The sequence below is a fragment of the Scyliorhinus torazame genome, chromosome 30 (genome assembly GCF_047496885.1).
Source record: "Scyliorhinus torazame isolate Kashiwa2021f chromosome 30, sScyTor2.1, whole genome shotgun sequence".
In the NCBI taxonomy this organism is placed as follows: Eukaryota; Metazoa; Chordata; class Chondrichthyes; order Carcharhiniformes; family Scyliorhinidae; genus Scyliorhinus; species Scyliorhinus torazame.
The window spans coordinates 11,230,059-11,252,488 of record NC_092736.1 but is presented as its reverse complement, the minus strand read 5'-3'; the positions used below and the strand labels follow the sequence as shown (position 1 = coordinate 11,252,488).

Genomic DNA, 22,430 nt, shown 5'->3' with positions numbered 1-22,430 from the left:
GACTGCACAATGTTCAGCACCATTTGCAGCTCCTCTAACATTGAAGTAGTCCACGTGCAAATGCAGAAAGGCTTGGTCAATATCCAGGTTTGGGCTGACAAGTGGCAAGTTACATCTGTGGCATACAATTGCAAGGCAATTTCCATCTCCAATAAGAGAGAATTAAACCATCCCCCCTTTTACATTCAATGGCATTACCATCACTGAATCCCCCACAATCAACATCCTGGGGGTTACCATTGACCAGAAACTGAACTTGACTAACCAGTAAATACTGTGACACATCCTGACTCCCCAATGCTTGTCCACCACTTACAAGCCGCAAGTCAGGAATGTAATGGAATACTCTCCATTTGCCTGAATCAGTGCGCTCCAGCAATACTCAAGAAGCTCAACACCATCCAGGACAAAACTGCCCACTTGATCGGCACCCTCTCCATAAACATTCACTCTCTCCACCACCGATGCACAGTAGCAGCCGTGTGCACCATCTACAAGATGCATTGCAGGAACTCACCAAGCCTCCTTAGGCAGCACCTTCCAAACCCACCACCACTTCCATCTAGAAGGACAAGGGCAGCAGGCAGGTGGGAACACCACAGCCCTTGAGGTTCCCCTCCAAGTCACTCACCATCCTGACTTGTAAATATATCGGCCGTTCCTTATCTCTGACAATGTAGCATTCCTTCAGTTCTAGACGGTAGTGTCAGCTTAGAATTTTCATTCATGTCTTTATAACAGGTCTGAAAACCATCAAACCTCTGACAAAGCAACACAGGTCAGAATTCTCTGTTTGGGAGACTATGCTGTCCTGCTGGGGATGAATCACCTCTTGGACCACATCAAAGCCAGTTAAGCACTCCCACTTCCTCTTTTTCTCACCAGAAACCACTTAACTGCTTTTGATTTGGTGCAAGAGCTGTCAATCATAATTAGGTGTTTATAAAGATTGTGGTTAGTTTCCCAGCAGGTGACCTTGAAATCCACTCAAGCCTGAAGGGAAATGAGAGTAAACAATCCAGACAGCTGGCTGCTGTCCAAGCTGTCAATCACAGCCTAGTAAAATCAATTTCAGGTTAATGTGAATGAAAGCCTTGTCGATCAAAGATTTGAGGAGGTTTAAACTCAGTAGTTGTGATTTTCCCTTTCTAGGAATTTACAGGTACTGCTTCCTCTGCCTGAGCCGCAGGTGTATTGCACAGGTGAGTTATATAGCAGTCATTTATTTTTCACTGTGTCTGTCTAGACTGCTCTCCAGCTTCCATACAGGGGTCCCTGTAATGGGGTGGAGGTGCCAGACAGGGGTCTCTGTTATGGGGGGGGGGGGGGGGGCTTCCAGGCAGGGTCTCTGTAATGGGGGGGGCTTCTCCGTTTTTAAAATGTTTTTATTCTCCATTTTCACATTTTCCTTCAAAATTTACACCCCACCCACAAACAGTAAACGGTAACAAATACAAAATCAATCCCCTTAACAATACTAACGATCCCATCCTCCCACCACCCCAAACAACGGCCCACCTGTCAATATATGCATCCAATAAAACAAACCCTCCCACGGTGGAAACAAAAACCAAAAGAGAAAAAGAAAAAGACCGCCCATGGTCACCATTGACCGATAGAGTCCACTCCCCCTCCCCCCCCCCCCCCCTACACTCAACGCCCTCCAACCTCTGAAAGAGTACCGTACATGATACCCAAGAGTTGTAAACACCCCCCCCCCCTCTCCAACTCCTCCCGTCCACTGTCTCCTGTAAAACACCTCCCCCCAACCTTGGTTCCTTCCTCCCCAACTTTCCACCCCGGCTAGACCACTCGGACCCTGTTCTGCCAGGCTCCGATGGCCGCAGCCCCTCCCCCCACCTCACTCCCGTTCACTGGCCGGGTGAAACCGGCCAGCGTGGAGGCCCCCGCCCGGGTCCCTTTCCTCCTTGCCCGGCCCTAGGAAAGCCCAGAAATCCTCTTTTAGCACACACACCCCGCATATCCACCTACACCCCAAAGAGCCCTCATTTCGAGTGAAAGTCCCATCACTTCCCTTGTCCAAATATATTCAACATTGACTCCTTTAGCCCATACACCCGCACGCAGTGAAACAAAAAAGAAGAAAATACAGTCATGAGGTCACATCGGCACATGGCCATTTCTCAATTTCTCAGTTCTGCCACAGTCCTTCTGCCTTCGCAAACTCCTCCGCTGCTTCCGCCGTTCCAAAATAAAAGTCCCTGAGCTTGTAAATCACCCTCAGCTTCACTGGATATACAATGCCGCACTGCACCTTGCTAATGTACAGTGCCCTCTTCACCCGGTTGAAGGCAGCCCGCCTCCTCGCCAGCTCCAGCGTAAAGTCCTGGTATACAGGTATACCAGCTCCAGCCCACTGCACCACCCGCTTCTGCTTGGCCTAGTTCAGGACCTTCTCCTTCACACTGTACCTACGGAAGCACAGAGTCACTACCCTTGGCGGCTCACTCGCCTTTGGTACAGGCCTCCACGACCGATGAGCCCGATCCAGTTCATATCGGGAGGGATTCTCCCCCTCCCCCAATAGTTTTGCCAGCATCGCGGCAAAATACTCTATCGGCCTCGGTCCTTCAACTCCTTCGGGCAACCCCACAATCCTCAAATTCTGTCGCCTGGGTCTGTTTTCCAGGTCTTAGAACATAGAACATAGAAAATACAGCACAGAACAGGCCCTTCGGCCCACGATGTTGTGCCGAACCTTTGTCCTACATTAATCATAGATTATCATTGAATTTACAGTGCAGAAGGAGGCCATTCGGCCCTTTGAGTCTGCACCGGCTCTTGGAAAGAGCACCATACCCAAACTCAACACCTCCACCCAACACCAAGGGCAATTTGGACATTAAGGGCAATTTATCATTGGCCAATTCACCTAACCCGCACATCTTTGGACTGTGGGAGGAAACCGGAGCACCCAGAGGAAACCCACGCAGACACGGGGAGGACGTGCAGACTCCGCACAGACAATGACCCAAGCCGGAATCGAACCTGGGACCATGGAGCTGTGAAGCAATTGTGCTATCCACAATGCTACCGTGCTGCCCTTAAGAACAAATAAATCTACACTATATCATTTTACCGTCATCCATGTACCTATCCAATAGCTGCTTGAAGGTCCCTAATGTTTCCGACTCAACTACTTCCACAGGCAGTGCATTCCATGCCCCCACTACTCTCTGGGTAAAGAACCTACCTCTGATATCCCTCCTATATCTTCCACCTTTCACCTTAAATTTATGTCCCCTTGTAATGGTGTGTTCCACCCGGGGAAAAAGTCTCTGACTGTCTACTCTATCTATTCCCCTGATCATCTTATAAACCTCTATCAAGTCGCCCCTCATCCTTCTCCGCTCTAATGAGAAAAGGCCTAGCACCCTCAACCTTTCCTCGTAAGACCTACTCTCCATTCCAGGCAACATCCTGGTAAATCTTCTTTGCACCTTTTCCAGAGCTTCCACATCCTTCCTAAAATGAGGCGACCAGAACTGTACACAGTACTCCAAATGTGGCCTTACCAAAGTTTTGTACAGCTGCATCATCACCTCACGGCTCTTAAATTCAATCCCTCTGTTAATGAACGCGAGCACACCATAGGCCTTCTTCACAGCTCTATCCACTTGAGTGGCAACTTTCAAAGATGTATGAACATAGACCCCAAGATCTCTCTGCTCTTCCACATTGCCAAGAACTCTACCGTTAACCCTATATTCCGCATTCATATTTGTCCTTCCAAAATGGACAACCTCACACTTTTCAGGGTTAAACTCCATCTGCCACTTCTCAGCCCAGCTCTGCATCCTATCTATGTCTCTTTGCAGCCGACAACAGCCCTCCTTACTATTCACAACTCCACCAATCTTCGTATCGTCTGCAAATTTACTGACCCACCCTTCAACTCCCTCATCCAAGTCATTAATGAAAATCACAAACAGCAGAGGACCCAGAACTGATCCCTGCGGTACGCCACTGGTAACTGGGATCCAGGGTGAATATTTGCCATCCACCACCACTCTCTGACTTCTATCGGTTAGCCAGTTCGTTATCCAACTGGCCAAATTTCCCACTATCCCATGCCTCCTTACTTTCTGCATAAGCCTACCATGGGGAACTTTATCAAATGCCTTACTAAAATCCATGTACACTACATCCACTGCTTTACTTTCATCCACATGCTTGGTCACCTCCTCAAAGAATTCAATAAGATTTGTAAGGCAAGACCTACCCCTCACAAATCCGTGCTGACTATCCCTAATCAAGCAGTGTCTTTCCAGATGCTCAGAAATCCTATCCTTCAGTACCCTTTCCATTACTTTGCCTACCACCGAAGTAAGACTAACTGGCCTGTAATTCCCAGGGTTATCCCTAGTTCCTTTTTTGAACAGGGGCACGACATTCGCCACTCTCCAATCCCCTGGTACCACCCCTGTTGACAGTGAGGACGAAAAGATCATTGCCAACGGCTCTGCAATTTCATCTCTTGCTTCCCATAGAATCCTTGGATATATCCCGTCAGGCCCGGGGGACTTGTCTATCCTCAAGTTTTTCAAAATGCCCAACACATCTTCCTTCCTAACAAGTATTTCCTCAAGCTTACCAATCTGTTTCACACTGTCCTCTCCAACAATATCGCCCCTCTCATTTGTAAATACAGAAGAAAAATACTCATTCAAGACCTCTCCTATCTCTTCAGACTCAATACACAATCTCCTGCTACTGTCCTTGATCGGACCTACCCTCGCTCTAGTCATTCTCATATTTCTCACATATGTATAAAAGGCCTTGGGGTTTTCCTTGATCCTACCCGCCAAAGATTGTTCATGCCCTCTCTTAGCTCTCCTAATCCCTTTCTTCAGTTCCCTCCTGGCTATCTTGTATCCCTCCAATGCCCTGTCTGAACCTTGTTTCCTCAGCCTTACATAAGTCACCTTTTTCCTCTTAACAAGACATTCAACCTCTCTTGTCAACCATGGTTCCCTCACTCGACCATCTCTTCCCTGCCTGTCTTCCATTTTTCCTCGCAGATCCTTGTTAATGTCCATCACTTTCCGCATCTCCTTCCCCATCGAGGCAAGTTGATCACCGTGCTGCAATAACGTCTCCTCCACTTCCTTCAGCGCCTCCCCTTGCTCTCGTACCTCCACCACTGCGCTCGCCACCGCCTTCGTCACCGGGGAAATCGCCTCCTCCACCAGCGCACTCAAAACCTCCCTCATCTCCTTCTTCATTGTCACCATGTATCTTGTAAACTGCCTTCGAATTCCGCAGCCATCACCTTAGTTATTTCTTCAGCCGTAAGCAATGCGGCCTCCCCTGGTGCTCCAGCCTCCATTGTCCTTGGTGACCCCGCGGTGACCTTTCCACTCCCCGACGGACCTTCAGCTGTTTTCCTTACGGACGTTCTTTTGCTCACCCTCAACATGTTTCTTCACTGTGCCTTCACTCTGCTGCCTCTGTGCCTTCTCCCTGCTTTTGCCGCCTCCGTGGACCCTGGGACCGGGCCCCGAAAATGCCGTTCCCGAACGGGAGCCCTCCATTGTGCGGCCGCCTCCCGCCCGCCGTCACCGGAAGTCGAGGGGGCTTCTCTTATGGAGGTTTCTGATGAGGGTCTCTGTAATAGGGGATTCCGGTGGTGGTCCCTGGTGGGGTGGAGTGGACAGGATTTGCATTGTGGGGAGGGCAATGGACTTTGGGGGCAACCCCCGAAAAGTGTTACCCCCTTGGCCCACCGCAACAGGGCTGCGCTGGGAAATGCCTGCACCAATTCTTGCCCACGTGAATCCCGGCCCAGAGGACTATTTATTCAGTGCCCCATTCATGTTTTGACAAGAGTACAGGACTGGGTCAATAGTTGCTACAAACATGATTTTAAAAACGATCAGTTAGTTACCATTGCTTTAACCTCGGTTGTAAGAATTAACAGATTGGTTCAGTCACGATTCTCACCCCAGAAGGTTTGGGATTCAGGATCCTCTCCCGGGAGATGGGGGGAGGGAAGTGAATTTACCCAGTGCCTCGGATCCTCGGCAATTTCAGCAGCTGGTGTTTCACAAAGCAGCTTCTGCCGAGCTTCTGTCAATGTCACAGCTACAGAGTGGGTGAAATATCTGAGGAAGTTTCTCATTCCTCTGGGACACCGTATCTAACGTAGGCTGATGGTCTATTGCTGCACTGAGAGAGTGCTGTCCTGAGAGGGAGCTCAATTGAGAGTACTGCACTGGGAGAGCACTGTACTGTGAGTGTGCGGCATTGTGGGTTCGGTACTGAGAGAATGCAGCATTGAGGTGTGGAACATTGAACCAGATGTTGTGAACACTTCAATAAAGGAAACTATCTCAATTATGGGGAAATACATTTGAATGTGTAAACATTGACTGCAATTAACTTCAAAAGGCCTAACTCGACGCTGTAACAAACCATCATCTTCAGTACAGATATAGGGAGTGTTAGGGAAAACGCTAATTTAGGCTGTCTCATTGCCTTTCATTTCTCTATACCCCGGATACCTCTCTGTTCTGTAAAGAAGAAAAAAACACAGCTTTAGCTGCAACGATTTGCTTCTTCGACCCCCTACCTCATTATTGCAGTCGGAACCGATTCTACCAATTCATTAGTGCAAAGCAAGAGACTGCGACAGAAAAATAAAACACAGCCGCTTCCTTTGCAACAAAAGGGGATGAAGACCTGGGCGCTGTCAAAAACAAATGGAGCCTCGCCCTTGCACTGGTCTCAAGAGGCCCGGTTCATGTAAAATGCAACCGTTTATCAGCTGTTTGCCACTGCACGCGTGCTTCCTGCAGCTGCTGTCCGCGGTGCTGAACGTATTGCTGCTTCTGAGCTGGTTTATCAGGCCAGAGGTGTATCTCTGAGCCACGATGCAGGCGTGTGCTCCCGGCCCAGGTTTTTATTCAATTAGCCCTTGTCGAAGAGTGGCCCCTGTGGGGCTGTGTGAGGGGAAGGATGATAAATGTTGTTCAGCTAAAGAGGCATTCATTTCCCCCTGCCCCCCAACCTATCCATCAGTCCCACCGCAGCCTTATTACACCGCTGCCACCAAGGCCCCCCGTTTAACATACACTCGAGCAGCACGTTAGCACAGTGGTTAGCACAGTTGCTTCACAGCTCCAGGGTCCCAGGTTCGATTCCTGGCTTGGGTCACTGTCTGTGCGGAGTCTGCACATCCTCCCCGTGTCTGCGTGAGTTTCCTCCGGGTGCTCCGGTCTCCTCCCACAGTCCAAAGATGTGCAAGTTAGGTGGATTGGCCATGATAAATTGCCCTTAGTGTCCAAAAAGTGTGGGTGGGGTTACGGGGATCGGGTGGAGGGTCCTCTTTCCGAGGGCCGGTGCAGACTCAATGGGCCGAATGGTCTCCTTCTGCACTGTAAATTCTATCCCACTGAAGTTAAAATAAAATTAGAAGCAAAATAATGGAAGCGAGAATGTTTCTTTATGTGTGATAAAGAAATTGGGACAGGCGGATTGGCCGTGCTAAATTGCCCCTTGCTGTCCAAAGGTTAGGTGGGGTTATGGGTTTGGGGGGGTGAGCCTAGGTAGGGTGGTCCTGCAGAGGGTCGGTGCAAGCTCGATGGGCCGAATGGCCTCCTTCTGCACTGCAGAGATTCAACGATGCTATCTATATGGAAATGTATCACCGTTCTTTTTTGAAAATAAATTTAGAGTACCAAATTAATTTTTTCCAATTAAGGGGCAATTCAGCGAGGCCAATCCACCTACCCTGCACATCTTTGGGTTGTGGGGGCGAAACCCACACAGACACGGGGAAAATGTGCAAACTTCACACGGACAGTGACCCAGAGCCGGGATCGAACCTGGAACTTCGGCACCGTGAGGCAGCAGTGCTAACCGCTGCACCGCCGTGCTGCCCTATAATCCGTATTTACATGAGCCAGAATGAGGGAGAACAATATTTTACGCAAGGTTATCTTGAGAGGATTTTAAGTAAGGTGAGGGCAGACTCTTTGAAAACGCCTCCACCAGCATAGACCAGTGGGCCAAAGGCCTCTTTCTGCGTTTCAAATACTATCTAAATAAGAGCCCAGATTGATCGCAAAACTAGAGCACAAACTAGGGGAAAACATTGCGGATGAAAATGAATCTCCCCATGCAGAAGCTGAAATATCATTTTTCAAATCAAGTTTTTTTCAAATGTGCAGATTATCAGTAGGAGACGACAGGGAGAGCTGACTTGCTTATCAGCAGTGGTTCTGCTTAATAAGGCGCCTTTCAAAATCAATTCCTTCCCCTCACATTTCAAGACTCAGTGTCATTTAGGCGGCATGATTCTCAACCATCAGCACCTCAGATCTATCCTCAGGGAGTGGCTCTGAAGGGAGGTCTCAAGCACTATGACGGATGACGCTCTGGAAGGTCATTATTGAACCTCTGCCCAGCTCAATGCATAACCAATATGTGAGCTTTGATCTTCCCTTATTCAGAAAATTCCCCTCGGAGCTAGTTACTTATCTTATCCATCTACCTGGAACCCCGATGGCTCCTGACAACGAGGGCACCTTATCCCCTGACATACGGTACGGGGCACGGTAGCACAGTGGTTAACACAGTTGCTTCACAGCTCCAGAGTCCCAGGTTCGATTCCGGCTTGGGTCACTGTCTGTGCGGAGTCTGCACATCCTCCCCGTGTGTGCGTGGGTTTTCTCCGGGTGCTCCGGTTTCCTCCCACAGTCCAAAGATGTGCAGGTTAGGTGAACTGGCCATGATAAATTGTCCCCTGGTGTCCCCCCAAAAAAAGGTTAGATGGGGTTACTGGGTTACGGAGATGGGTGGAGGTGTGGGCTTGGGTAAGGTGCTCTTTCCAAGGGCCAGTGCAGACTCAATGGGCCGAATGGCCTCCTTCTGCACTGTAAATTCTATGATCCTATGATACACACCAGCAAGGACAAAGAGGCCATCCCAAGGCTCACAGTGTGACCAAATTTGGATCTTTCAACCCCGAGAATTATTCTACCTCCAGACACAGCTCAGCAAAAAGCAGTAATCATCGAGCTTCACAGCTAATCCAGCACCCTCCCTGTCACAGGTTCATTATTTATTGGGATTTCTCTCGTTCCACTTGCTCAATCTGACATAAAAGATTAGGTTTCACAAAACCTCCCGACTCTTTTTTTCTTCCAGTCCAAAGCTGGACTGAACGGTGCGGGGTAGGAGGAGGGATTTTCGGTGCATCGTGTCGGGGAATCACGCACACGTTCCTGCTGAGTGCATTTTTACTGCTGCTACACAACAGCAGTGGAGACATTGGTGGAACGAGTGGCAACGCTGCATTAACTGAGCCCTGAGCTGTACAAAGCTTCAAGTTGACCAAACAACGAGTCAAAGAGGAGAATGGGGAGCATGTCAACGATGTGTGGCTGCAGTCAGTCGGGGCAATATTGTGGAGATTGAGGTGATGTGATGAGTTTCAAACTCTGTCCTATTCATCACCAAGACCATTAACATCCATCGCCACAACGATCCTATCCCAGCACTGCTGCTCCCTAAGCTCAAATCCACATCTTCATCAATGCCCTTCTTTACAACTTCCCAGGTTCCACCTTTCAAATCACCAAATAGTCACCCACCTGAAACCTGTTCCACAGAAAGTTTCTCTCTCTCTCATCCAGGAGCTCAAACCTTGCAGGTGTATACTGATTTATTGAATGTAAAAGCCCTGTCCTCATATCACAGAATCACAGAATAGCTACAGCACAGAAAAAGGCCATTTGGCTCAATGCGTCTATTCTCCAAATAAGTGATTCACCTACCACCCCTCCCCCCACTCCCCACCCACCTCCCCACCATCACCTTTTCCCAGTAACCCTGCACAGTCTTCCTTTTCAGAAAATAACCCAATTCCCTCTTTAATGCCTCGGTTGAACTTGCCTCCGCCACATTCTCAGGCAGCACATTCCTGATCCTGACCACTCGCTGCTTGAGAAAGGTTTCTCTTCGCAACTCCATTGCTCCTTTCGTCAATCCCCTTCAATCTGTGGCCTTGCATTCTTAATCCTTCCACCAATGGGACCAGTTTCTCCCTGTCTACTCTGTGCGGACCCCTCACAACTTTGAACACCTCTCTCAAATCTCCTCTCAACCTCCTCTTCTCCAAGGCAGGTGTCCGACCTTCTCCAGTGTATCTACATAACTGCACCCTGGAACCATTCTCGTGAATCATTTCTGCATTCTCTCTAATGCCTTCACATTCTGCCTAAAGTGTGGCAGCCAGAGATAGATGTTATACTCCAGTTGATGCTAAACCAGGATTTTGTAAGAGTATATTCAAATCCTTCCACAACCCCACCAACCCAAGCTCTGCAGCAATCTCCCATTTTGCGCCCTCTTCTGTAATCCCCTCCCTCCCCTCCCATCACTCTCTCTCTTTCTCTCTCTCTATATCTCTCTCTCTCTCAGACATCGCGCGACAATCGCCAGGCAGGAATGTTCCCTTCCAGTCGGAGAACACTTCAGCAGTCATGGGCATTCAGCCTCTGATCTTCGGGTAAGCGTTGTAAAGGCGGCCTTCAGGCCGAGTGATAATACAGAATCGCCGAGCAGAAACTGATAGCCAAGTTCCGCACACATGAGTACGGCCTCAACCGGGACCTTGGATTCATGTTGCATTACATTCACCCCCCACCATCTGGCCTGGGCTTGCGAAATCCTACCAACTGTCCTGGCTTGAGACAATTCACACCTCTTTAGCCTGTGATTGTCCCTCTCTTCAGTCGCTCAGTATGGACCTGTAAAGATTTAATTTACCTGCAAGGACTTACGTTCGCAAATATCGTCTTGCATCATTGACTTTGACTTTGTCTATATATGTGTTTCTGGAACCCACCTCTTCATTCACCTGAGGAAAGAACTGCGCTCCGAAAGCGAGTGATTCGAAACAAACCTGTTGGACCTTAACCTAGTGTTGTAAGGCTTCTTACTGTGCCCACCCCAGTCCAACGCCGGCATCGCCACATCATCTCTCTCGCTCTCTCAACACCCATGTTTTTGATGCTCTACGAGGAGCACAGCAACACTTCCCTCCATCACATAACGCTATGTTGTTGCTCTCCCTATCTCTCCCCATCTCTCCTCACCCAATACCATGACACAAAGAAACTGTCCCATTGCCCAGTTCATTGTTCGTCACCGGACCTCCGAGAGGTGGGAAATTACCGAAAACTAGTCACAACCTTTCAGAAATAATTAATTTTCTGAAGCCCTTGAAGTATGATAAAATGATACGGGAAAAATAAGTCTAATATCAGCGCATCGACCATCTGGTAAACTAATATTCCCTGGGCCTTCTGTCTGAGGGGGAATTCACCAGGACCAGTGTACACGAATTGCCCTGAAACTGAGTAAAATCAGCCAGGGACAGCTATGCTGATGAGGTCAGGATTCAAGAAATGAATTTGAAACACTGCACATATTAAATTACACACAAGAGCCCGATCATAAAAGATACAAATTACTGTCCCATAAAACAGGGTGCCACAACAATCATCCAAAAATAAATACCTCGATAGTTTAGTGCTTGGCTGGAACTGTTAATTTACTTTGGCAAGCAGCTGTAATAAAAACGAATTAATTCTGGACTAAGTTGTACCCTGGTGAATAATGTATCACACGCACAGTCTTTCGATATGACCCGTGGGCAATTACTCATAAGTACCGCCAATGTGAACTCCTCAGCAACCAAACCCCAAGGCGGCCACAGAATATCAATAAAATCTCCATATCATTATGCGTTATTCCAACTCGCATTAGTGCATAGCATTTTACCACAAGGACACACTAAAGTGAAATGAAGTCCAACAAAAGGATTGCCTATTAGGGACTGAAATGGTTCCACGCGACATGCTGCCTCGCAAACGCAGAGCAGGTCCCTCTGAAACTTGTGGGGAGGGAAAGGAAGGAGTTTGTCCATCGAGGGCCTCCATTGTCCGTTGAGTATGCTCCAAGTCTAAAATATGTCGGGCAGAATTCCCGGCTGTTGGGAGTCCCTCGTCCCGCAGGTAGCGCACACCCGTCCGTGGGATCCCCCCAGCGGCATGCGGTGTGGTGTGGCTCCAATGAGAAATCCCATTGACAAGCGGCAGGAAGAGAGAAGACCTCCGCCAGCGAACGGCGCACCGCTGAGAGACACGGGGAGAAGCCCACCCGTTATTTTAGCGATGTTGGCAACACATCTGTTTTCTCTTCCTCTTGGTCAGAGGGGCATTTCAATGGGATCTCGCACATGTAATTTTGGGTGGGATATTGTCCATTGGGAGGTCTTGTGGCGCAAGGGGAGTATCCCTACTCTGTCAGAAGCTCCAGGTTCAAGTCCCACTCCAAGAGACAGGATTTTACCCTCTTCTCCTGGATGATGGCGCCCCCTTCATATTTGTAGCGCTTTTCCCTCCAGGACCTGGGAGCTCAGTCCCTTCCCTCCCCTACCAACCTATCCCTACTCCTGACACCAATATCTCCCGAACCCCCCGCCCCGCATAGGGCATTCCCTACCCTCCTTCTCCAGGTACCCCGGTGCTTAGCTGAAGCGTGACCAAAGCACTGGCACATCACTGCAGTACCTTTACTGGCCACCGCAGCGCTGTCCCTGGAGGAGCTGGGGATCTGCTGCCCAATCTGATTGGCCAACAACTTTCCAACGCGGGGGGAACCCTTCCAAGGGCAGGCGGGAGTCCCGCTGATAATTAGATCTCAATTGGGGGTGAAATGGCAGTGGGCCCATCGGGGTCAGCAGGGATGAGTTACGCACTGACTCTCAGGATGGCGAGTTCAGTCTCAGCAGGACTTGATGGCCACAGAGGGAGCATTCATAACCTGGTCAGACAGGTTGCCTATCAGCCTGAAAATCCTTCCAACACGCCAATGGCAGATGATAAGAGCTGGAGAGACTCCTGGTCAGCTGGGTTTTATGTCCACAGAATCGCGCCTAGTCCTAAATGGATGGCCCTGTATTCCCGGATTGTGTTCCCTGGTTCTAGATAGGCAAAACATCCTCCCTGCATCTCGTCTTTTTTTAAATAAATTTAGAGTACCCAATAATTTTTTTTCCAATTAAGGGGCAATTTAGCGTGGCCAGTTCACCTAACCTGCACAACTTTGGGTTGTGGGGGCGAAACCCACGCAGACACGGGGAGAATGTGCAAACTCCACACGGACAGTGACCCAGGGGCGGGATTCGAACCCGGGTCCTCAGCACCGCTAACCCTCCCTGCTTCTAGTCGGTCCAGCCCTGTTAGAATCCTACATGTTTCAAGTGCAGGCATTCTGTCTTCAGCTATTTCTGTAACAGTGGACTGCAGGAGGAAAAGCCAGCCTTACTGAGCCTTCATGCCCCCTCTGACAAATGGTCATCTGTTATTACTGAATGTTCCGATATATTACATCACGCGGGAGTGATCGTTCCGTACCACAAGTGTTTGAGAAATATGATTTTATTGCCAGTGTCAGTTACTCTGACATAGTTATCCTAATATAGTGTCTTTTGCGAGTAGCTTTGGGACTATCGTAAGGATCGCAAATCATTTTCTGTCAGGGCAGCTTCTAGCTGCAGCATTCATCCTTGTTCCGAGGAGGATGATCACTAAGATCTGAGACGCACACACAAGGGGCTCAAATGTAGCTGAAGATGTGAAATATTTCATCCACATGTTCATTTTTCAATTTTTCTCCTTACATAGAACATACAGTGCAGAAGGAGGCCATTCAGCCCATCGAGTCTGCACCGACCCACTTAAACCCTCACTTCCACCCTATCCCCTTGACCCAATAACCCCTCCTAACCTTTTTGGTCACTAAGGGCAATTTATCACGGCCAATCCACCTAACCTGCACGTCTTTGGACTGTGGGAGGAGACCGGAGCACCCTGGGCCTGAAATCTTGCCGCACGAGGTTTGATTGACAGAATCGATGTTGGGCCAACAGTCACGGCGGAAGATGATACCAAGGTCAGATACATCCGGAGAGAAGGCAGTGAGACAGATTCAGGAAAACAAAGCCTGATGTGTTTGGGAGGAAGCAAAGGCAACGGCAGATGAGGAATTCCACAGTCTCAAGGTTCCGGGAAAGAACAAACAACAGCGAGAGACAATGGGATGAACTTTCAACAGCAACTTGCATTTGTATAGCCCCTTTCACCCGGAAAAAAAAACACCGGACGAAATGTCACAGTGAACCGAAGATATGTTGGGACAAGAGGGCAAAACGTTGAGGGATCGTTTTCAAGAAATGACTTAAAGTGAAGAGGGAGAGCCATAAGTGGTTTGGGGGTGGGGAGGGGGGGGGGGGGGGGAGATACCCGAGGTCAGGGCCCTGGCAACTGAAGACATGGCCACCAATGGTGGAGCGATTAGAATCGGCGATGCAACTGAATGCAATGGTGATAACAAGCGTATTCTCATCCAAAATTACCTCAGAGCCAATTAGACGGAGAATGAGGCCCACGGTGGGATTGGTGTTAGATGTTGTCCTCAGTTTGTGGCCCTACGGAGAGACAGAATATACACAATGAGGCCTGTAATCTAAAGCAGTGTGTGACTCCTCCAAAAAAAGAACTGTCCTGGCTTGAGACAATTCACACCTCTTTAACCTGAGGTTACCCCTCTCTCTGGTTCTGTAAAGACTTAATTACCTGCAAATGCTCGCATTCAAAGTGTCGTCTTGCATCTTTGACTTTGTCTATATAAATGTTTCTGGAACCTACCTCTTCATTCACCTGAGGAAGGAGCAGTGCTCCGAAAGCTAGTGGTTTGAAACAAACCTGTTGGACTGTAACCTGGTGTAAGACGTCTTGAAGGCACGGTGTTTGATTAACTCTTCTTTTTATAGCGGTTGCGGCGATGCGGAGCTAAGCCGCACGTTTCGGCAGCTCCCGCGACAACGGACTTTCGGGCTCTCCAGAGAAGCCCCAACGGGACTTTTTTGATTTGATCCCGTGTGGGAAGGTGCAGTAAGGTCCCCCCTTACGGTATATGGCCGAGATCAGCGGTGGAGCGGCGAGAAAAGAGGCGCTGGAGCAGCGGCAAAAACGAGGGGGAAAAAGCAAGATGGCGGAGGGTGGAGATCGAGCAGCATGGGGGCCGGACCAGCAGGAGTTCCTTAAGCGCTCTGTGGAGGAGCTTAAAAAGGAGGTGCTGGCGCCAATGCTGTTGGTGATCGAGGGGCTGAAGGAGACCCAGAAGACCCAGGCGGTGGAGCTTCGTGAGGTGAAAGATAAAATGAATGATAACGAGGACGAGATCCTGGGCCTGGCGGTAAAAATGGAGGCGCACAAGGCGGTGCACAGGAGGTGGGCCGAGAGAATCGAGGTCCTGGAGAACAGGTCGAGGAGGAAGAACCTCCGGATTCTGGGTCTTCCCGAAGGAGTGGAGGGGGCTGATGCCGGGGCGTACGTGAGCACGATGCTCCATTCGCTGATGGGAGCGGAGGCCTCTCCGACCCCCCTGGAGTTGGAAGGGGCTCACCGGGTCCTGGCGAGGAGACCCAAGGCTGAAGAGCCGCCAAGGGCGATAGTGGCAAGGTTCCATCGCTTCGCGGATAAAGAAAGTGTCCTGAGATGGGCCAAGAAGGTGCAGAGCAGCAGATGGGAGAACGCGGTGATCCGAGTATACCAGGATTGGAGCGCGGAGGTGGCAAGGAGGAGAGCTGGCTTCAACCGGGCCAAGGCAGTGCTGCATAGACAAAGAGTCAGGTTCGGCATGCTGCAGCCTGCGCGACTGTGGGTCACTTATCAGGACCGACACCATTATTTTGAAACGCCAGAAGAGGCTTGGACCTTTATTCAGACGGAAAAACTGGACTCGAACTGAGGGGATGTGGTTGTAGGGGGAGATGTTGGTTGTATATGGGGTTGTAAATATGGGTAAAGAATATTTTGTGGGTGGGATGATTGATGGGGATGTGGGTAGAGTTCTGGTTAACATTCCTAAAATTCCTTTTTTCTTTTCTGTAGACGAGATGATGATGATGGGGAATGTGGGCGTCGGTGCTGGAGGGAGGTGAGACTCGGGGATGAGGGAACTGGGATAATGGCGCAACAGGAGCTGCGCCGCAGGGGGTGGGGCTGGTTCAGGAAAGCACGGGCTTTTTCCCACGCAACAAGGGGGGGGGGGGGATGGAGGAAGGTAAGGAGGAGGAGAGACTCCCACACGGGGAGATCAACGGGAAGGCGGGGGAAGCCGGGGTCAGCAGAAGTCAGCTGACTCCCGGAAGTAATATAGGGGGAGCAAAAGAGCTAGATGTGGATCTAGCGGGGGGGGGGGGGGGTAAGAGGGGGGGATTTTAGGGTTGCTGCTGCACTGTCCGAGGGGGAACTGAAAATGGAAGAGGTGGTCGGGACGGGGGTTCCCTGCCTGGGGGACTGGAGGGTGCGGGAGGCGCGAGCACGGGACTGGCCTAAGATAGGAGATGGCTAGTCGGCTGCGGGTAACCCCCCCAATCCGGCTGATCACGTGGAATGTGAGAGGCCTAAATGGGCCGGTTAAGAGGGCCCAATTGTTTGCGCGCCTAAAGGGACTGATGGCAGACGTGGTCATGCTTCAGGAGACACATCGGAAGGTGGCAGATCAGGTCAGGTTAAGGAAGGAATGGGTAGGACAGGTGTTCCATTCGGGGCTGGATGCGAAGACTAGAGGGGCGGCAATACTGGTGGGAAAGCGGGTGTCGTTTGAGGCCAAGAACATAGTAGCGGACAAGGGAGGCCGATACGTGATGGTGAGTGGTAGGTTGCAGGGAACGGAGGTGGTACTGGTGAATGTATATGCCCCGAACTGGGACGATGCTGGATTCATGAAACGGATGTTGGGGCGTATTCCAGACCTGGAGGTAGGGAGCTTGATAATGGGTGGGGATTTTAACACGGTGCTGGACCCAGCATTAGATCGATCCAGATCTAGGACGGGGAAAAGGCTGGCTGCGGCCAAGGTGCTTAGGGGGTTTATGGACCAGATGGGGGGCGTAGGTCCGTGGAGATTTGCCAGGCCTTTGGCCAGAGAATTTTATTTTTTCTCCCACGTACATAAGGCCTACTCCCGGATAGATCTTTTGGTCTGGGCAGGGCACTGATCCCGAAAGTGGAGGGAACGGAGTATTCGTCCATAGCCATTTCAGACCATGCCCTGCATTGGGTGGAGCTAGAGCTGGAGGAGGAGAGGGACTAACGCCCGTTGTGGAGGTTGGATGTGGGACTGCTGGCAGACGAGGAAGTGTGCGGGAGGGTGCGGGGGTGTAACGGAAGGTATCTGGAGGCCAACGATGGGGAGGTGGGAGTAGTATGGGAGGTGCTGAAGGCAGTGGTCAGGGGAGAGTTAATCTCCATCAGGGCTCATAGGGTGAAGAGAGAGGGCAGGGAAAGGGAGAGGTTAGTGGGGGAGATTTTAAGGGTGGACAGGAGCTATGCAGAGGCTCCTGATGAGGGACTACTCAGGGAGAGACGAAGTCTCCAGACGGAGTTCGACCTGTTGACCATAGGGAAGGCAGAGGCACAGTGGAGGAAGGCACAGGGGGCGATATATGAATATGGGGAGAAGGCGAGTCGGATGCTGGCACATCAGCTCCGTAAGAGGATGGCAGCGAGGGAAATAGGCGCAGTCAAAGATGGCAGGGGAACTACGGTGCGGAGTGCGGGGAAAGTGAATGAGGCTTTTAAGGCCTTTTACGAGGAGCTGTATAGGTCCCAGCCCCCAGGGAGAAAAGAGGGGATGCGGCGATTCTTGGACCAATTGAGGTTCCCAAGGGTGGAGGAGCAGGAGGTGGCTGGTTTGGGGGCGCCAATTGGGGTGGAGGAGCTGGTTAAAGGACTGGGGAGCATGCAGGCAGGGAAGGCCCCTGGGCCGGATGGGTTCCCGGTGGAGTTTTATAGGAAGTATGTAGACCTGTTAGCCCCGTTGCTGGTAAGGACCTTCAATGAAGCAAGGGAGGGGGGGACCCTGCCCCCGACAATGTCGGAGGCGACGATCTCTTTGATCTTGGAGCGGGATAAGGACCCACTGCAATGTGGGTCGTATAGACCGATCTCGCTCCTTAACATAGATGCTCAGTTGCTTGCAAAAATGTTGGCCACAAGGATTGAGGACTGTGTCCCGGGGGTGATTCACGAGGACCAGACGGAATTCGTAAAGGGTCGGCAGTTAAATACTAATGTGCGAAGGCTCTTAAATGTGATAATGATGCCATCGGTGGAGGGAGAAGCGGAGATAGTGACAGCCATGGACGCGGAGAAGGCCTTTGACCGAGTAGAGTGGGAGTATCTCTGGGAAGTGTTGAGGAGGTTTGGGCTCGGGGGAGGGTTTATTAGTTGGGTTAAGCTCCTGTATAAAGCCCCGGTGGCGAGTGTGGTCACAAACCGGCGGAGGTCGGAGTATTTCCGGCTGTATCGAGGGACGAGGCAGGGGTGTCCCTGTCCCCTCTGCTGTTCGCATTAGCAATTGAACCTTTGGCCATGGCGTTAAGGGAGTCGGGGAAATGGAAGGGGGTGGTTCGAGGGGGAGAAGAACATCGAGTGCCGCTGTACGCAGACGACCTGTTGCTGTACATGGCGGATCCAGTGGAGGGGATGGTTGAGGTAATACAGATCCTACGGGAGTTTGGAGACTTTTCGGGCTATAAGCTTAATGTGGGAAAGAGTGAGCTCTTTGTGATCCATCCAGGAGACCAGGGAAGAGGGATAGACGACCTACCGTTGAGGAGGGCGGAAAGGAGCTTTCGGTACTTGGGGATTCAGGTAGCTAGGAGCTGGGGGGCACTGCACAAACTTAATTTGTCGCGGCTGGTGGAGCAGATGGAGGAGGACTTCAAACGATGGGACATGTTGCCGCTCTCGCTAGCGGGCAGGGTGCAGTCCATTAAAATGGTGGTCCTCCCGAGGTTTCTTTTTGTATTCCAATGCCTCCCAATTGTGATTACTAAGGCCTTTTTTAAGAGGGTAAGCAGGAGCATTACGGGATTTGTGTGGGCGAGAAAGACGCCACGGATAAGGAGGGGGTTCTTGGAGTGTAGCAGAGATAGAGGAGGGTTGGCATGCCAAATTTGGGTGGGTACTATTGGGCAGCCAACGTGGCAATGATCCGTAAGTGGGTGATGGAGGGAGCGGGGGCGGCGTGGAAGAGGTTGGAGATGGCGTCCTGCAAAGGAACGAGCCTGGGGGCGCTGGTGACGGCACCGCTGCCGCTCTCGCCGACAAGGTACACCACGAGCCCGGTGGTGGCGGCAACGCTAAAGATCTGGAGCCAGTGGAGACGACACAGGGTGCGAAGGGAGCCTCGGTGTGGTCCCCGATCAGAGACAACCATCGGTTTGTCCCAGGAAGGATGGATGGGGGGTTTCAGAGCTGGCATCGGGCAGGGATTAGAAGAATGGGGGACCTGTTCATTGACGGGACGTTTGCGAGCTTAGGAGCGTTGGAGGAGAAGTTTGGGCTACCCCCGGGAAACACTTTCAGGTTCATGCAAGTGAGGGCGTTTGTGAGGCAGCAGGTGAGGGAATTTCCGCTACTCCCGGCACAGGGGATTCAAGATAGGGTGATTTTGGGCGTTATGGGTCGGAGAGGGCAAGGTGTCGGCGATATACCAAGAGATGAAAGAAGAGGGGGAGGCTTTGGTAGAGGAGCTGAAGGGTAAATGGGAAGAGGAGTTGGGGGAGGAGATTGAGGAGGGGCTATGGGCTGATGCCCTAATTAGGGTTAATTCCTCTTCCTCGTGTGCCAGGCTTAGCCTGATACAATTTAAGGTGGTTCATAGAGCGCATATGATGGGGGCGAGGCTGAGTAGGTTCTTTGGGGTGGAGGACAGATGTGGGAGGTGCTCAGGAAGTCCGGCGAACCATGTCCATATGTTTTGGTCATGCCCGGCACTGGAGGGGTTCTGGAGGGGAGTTGCGGGAACAGTATCTAAGGTGGTGAAAGTCCGGGTCAAGCCAAGCTGGGGGCTAGCACTATTTGGAGTAGTGGACGAGCCGGGAGTGCAGGAGGCGAAAGAGGCCGGCATTCTGGCCTTTGCGTCCCTAGTAGCCTGGCGAAGGATCTTTCTAATGTGGAAGGAGGCGAAGCCCCCCAGCATGGAGGCCTGGATAAATGATATAGCAGGGTTTATCAAGTTGGAGAGGATAAAGTTTGCCTTGAGAGGGTCTGCGCAGGGGTTCTACAGGCGGTGGCAACCGTTCCTAGACCATCTCGCGGAGCGTTAGAGGAAGGTCGGACAGCAGCTGCAGCAACCCGGGGGGGGGGGGGGGGGCGGAGGGAGGGGGAAGGGGGGCTTCTCTGGGGGGCATTTGAGCAAGAAAACACATGAATGATCCGGAAACTGACATGTACGGGAAGAATCCAATGTACAAAGTTCTGTATCTTATTGACTTGCCATGTTCATGTCTTGCCACGCAAGCTTTCTTTCTTTTCTTTGTTCTTGGGGGGGCGGGGGGGGGGGGGGGGGGGATTTGTTTGTATGGTGGAAAACATTGTTGAAAAATTCTTAATAAAAACATTTTTTTTTAAAAAACTCTTCTTTTTATTGAAAGACAAGGGGAGCTGGATGAATATCTGGCTGGTGATTGAAGATTAAAGGGAAAATCCACAATCCTGGTTTCAGGGGATTGTTGTAATCCCTGGGTGTAGGGATGACAATACTTTGGTCTAGATCTAATCAAAACTCTCTATGAGCGGAGCCTCCTGCTCTGCTTGTAGAATTACTCAGAATAGGCATGAGAAAAAATACGAAACAGTCTCATCATCGAAGCTGTTGAATTTCTTTGAAATGTGGGGTGAGCGCAATGTATTCATTGCAAAGTTCTTGGGATGAATACAGTTATATATTCGGCCAGAGACATACATAATTGGAGCTGCACCAGCTGTTAAACATGTATTGTTTTATTATCTCATCCAAGCAGACTCCCTCTGCTGGTACATGCACATATGGCAGCCTCAAGAGGGCAAAATGCACAATACAATTCTCAATACACTACCGTACTCTGCCACAAAAATTAGTGAGATGAATGTTCAATTTATCTGTTGTGGGTTCGGGTTAATTGCGAGTGGAGGGTTAGCTTGGAGACCAGAAGGAACTCCCTGCCCATGCAAATATCAACTAAGGAGACTATTTGTTGTGGGTGACTGGTAAACGTGGAACCATAGTTACAAGAGAAAACTAGACAACACAGGAAAAGCTGGCATCTACTACAACTCTTATGAGAGAGTCCATGCTCATCGATACTTTATACCTGGATTAAGGGATTAGATAAACATTTTACCAGACAAAAGAGCCCATAGAGTTGACTTGAAACCAAACAGTCTACTGTATACTGCTAAAAAAAAGAGACATGCTGCTGAAGCTTTTTATCTTGCTCATCATCAGGACAGATACAAAAATGCCAAATTTCAAAAGGAGCTGATTGTTTTTTACATGCAGTACAAATTGTTGTTCTCTTTGAAATTTGGCACTCTTGCATCTGTCCTGATGAGTGCAAAAACAAAAAGCTTCGACAGCATGTCTCTTTTTCAGTAATATTCAAATTCTGTACCGCCTTGCGTCTGGGACAGCTGGTTGTAAAAAGAGAGTGCGAGAGGTGTGTTAGGGGCATGATTCTTCACTCCTCACTCCCTTTCTTTTAAAATATGGGTCAACTCCCCACCCACACACCAATAAATCCAGTGTTCAACCTTTCCCTGACACCCCCGCATCCGCCTAAAGTTGCTGGAATACAAACTCCACACCAGGCAGTCAAAGGAGCCATTCCTCACATCCCAGAACAGAAATGAGGATTGATGGGCTATTTGACTGTGGAGGCCAGCACAGGTGAGGTGGTCCATCCCTCAAAGGTCCAAAGAGGAATAACACTCACCTGCACAGGTAGGCCATCGAGCCGCAATCCACGGCCCCCACTTTCTGCCATTAACTTGTGGAAGACGCCCTGGGCCAGAGGCACTACCGAGAACCCCAGTGGGCTGCGGATGTACCAGCTGACGGTGTTCATCACTGTTAGTGGGAACCGTACAATGAGACATGTTAGTCACATTCCAATTGGTCAGAGCGCATAGCAACAAGAGCAGGTCATTCAACAACAACAACTAGGGGCTTTTCACAGTAACTTCATTGAAGCCTACTTGTGACAATAAGCGATTATTATTAACTCGCATTTTTGTGGCATCTTAAATCAGTAAAGCATCTTCTTAAGAGTGTTATCAGTCAAAGTGCGACGCCAAGCCACAGAAGGGGATAATAGAAATATTGACCAAAAGCTTCGTCAGGGAGGATGATATTAAGGAACGTCGTGAAGAAGAACAGGGAGGCAGAGTGGGTTACAAAGTGAATACCAGAGTTTAAGAGCATGGAGGCCAAAGGCAAGGTCAGCATTGTCCGTTCCATCAGACAGTTAGACCGTGGCTGATCTGTATCTTAACTCCAAT

The 22,430-nt window shown here is 50.3% G+C and overlaps 1 protein-coding gene across 4 annotated transcripts in view; it reads right to left on the bottom strand.

The window, feature by feature from the left end:
• ccdc33 (coiled-coil domain containing 33) overlaps window positions 1–22,430 on the bottom strand; it is a 328,273-nt gene that overhangs the window by 120,978 nt on the left and 184,865 nt on the right. For all 4 annotated transcript variants that reach the window (XM_072492806.1, XM_072492803.1, XM_072492804.1 and 1 more), the window contains exons 11-12: window positions 21,866–21,999; window positions 14,450–14,521 (exon numbers count right to left, since the gene is read on the bottom strand). In XM_072492806.1, the coding sequence (XP_072348907.1) occupies window positions 14,450–14,521; window positions 21,866–21,999 (206 nt within the window). The remainder of the gene's footprint in view (window positions 1–14,449; window positions 14,522–21,865; window positions 22,000–22,430) is intronic.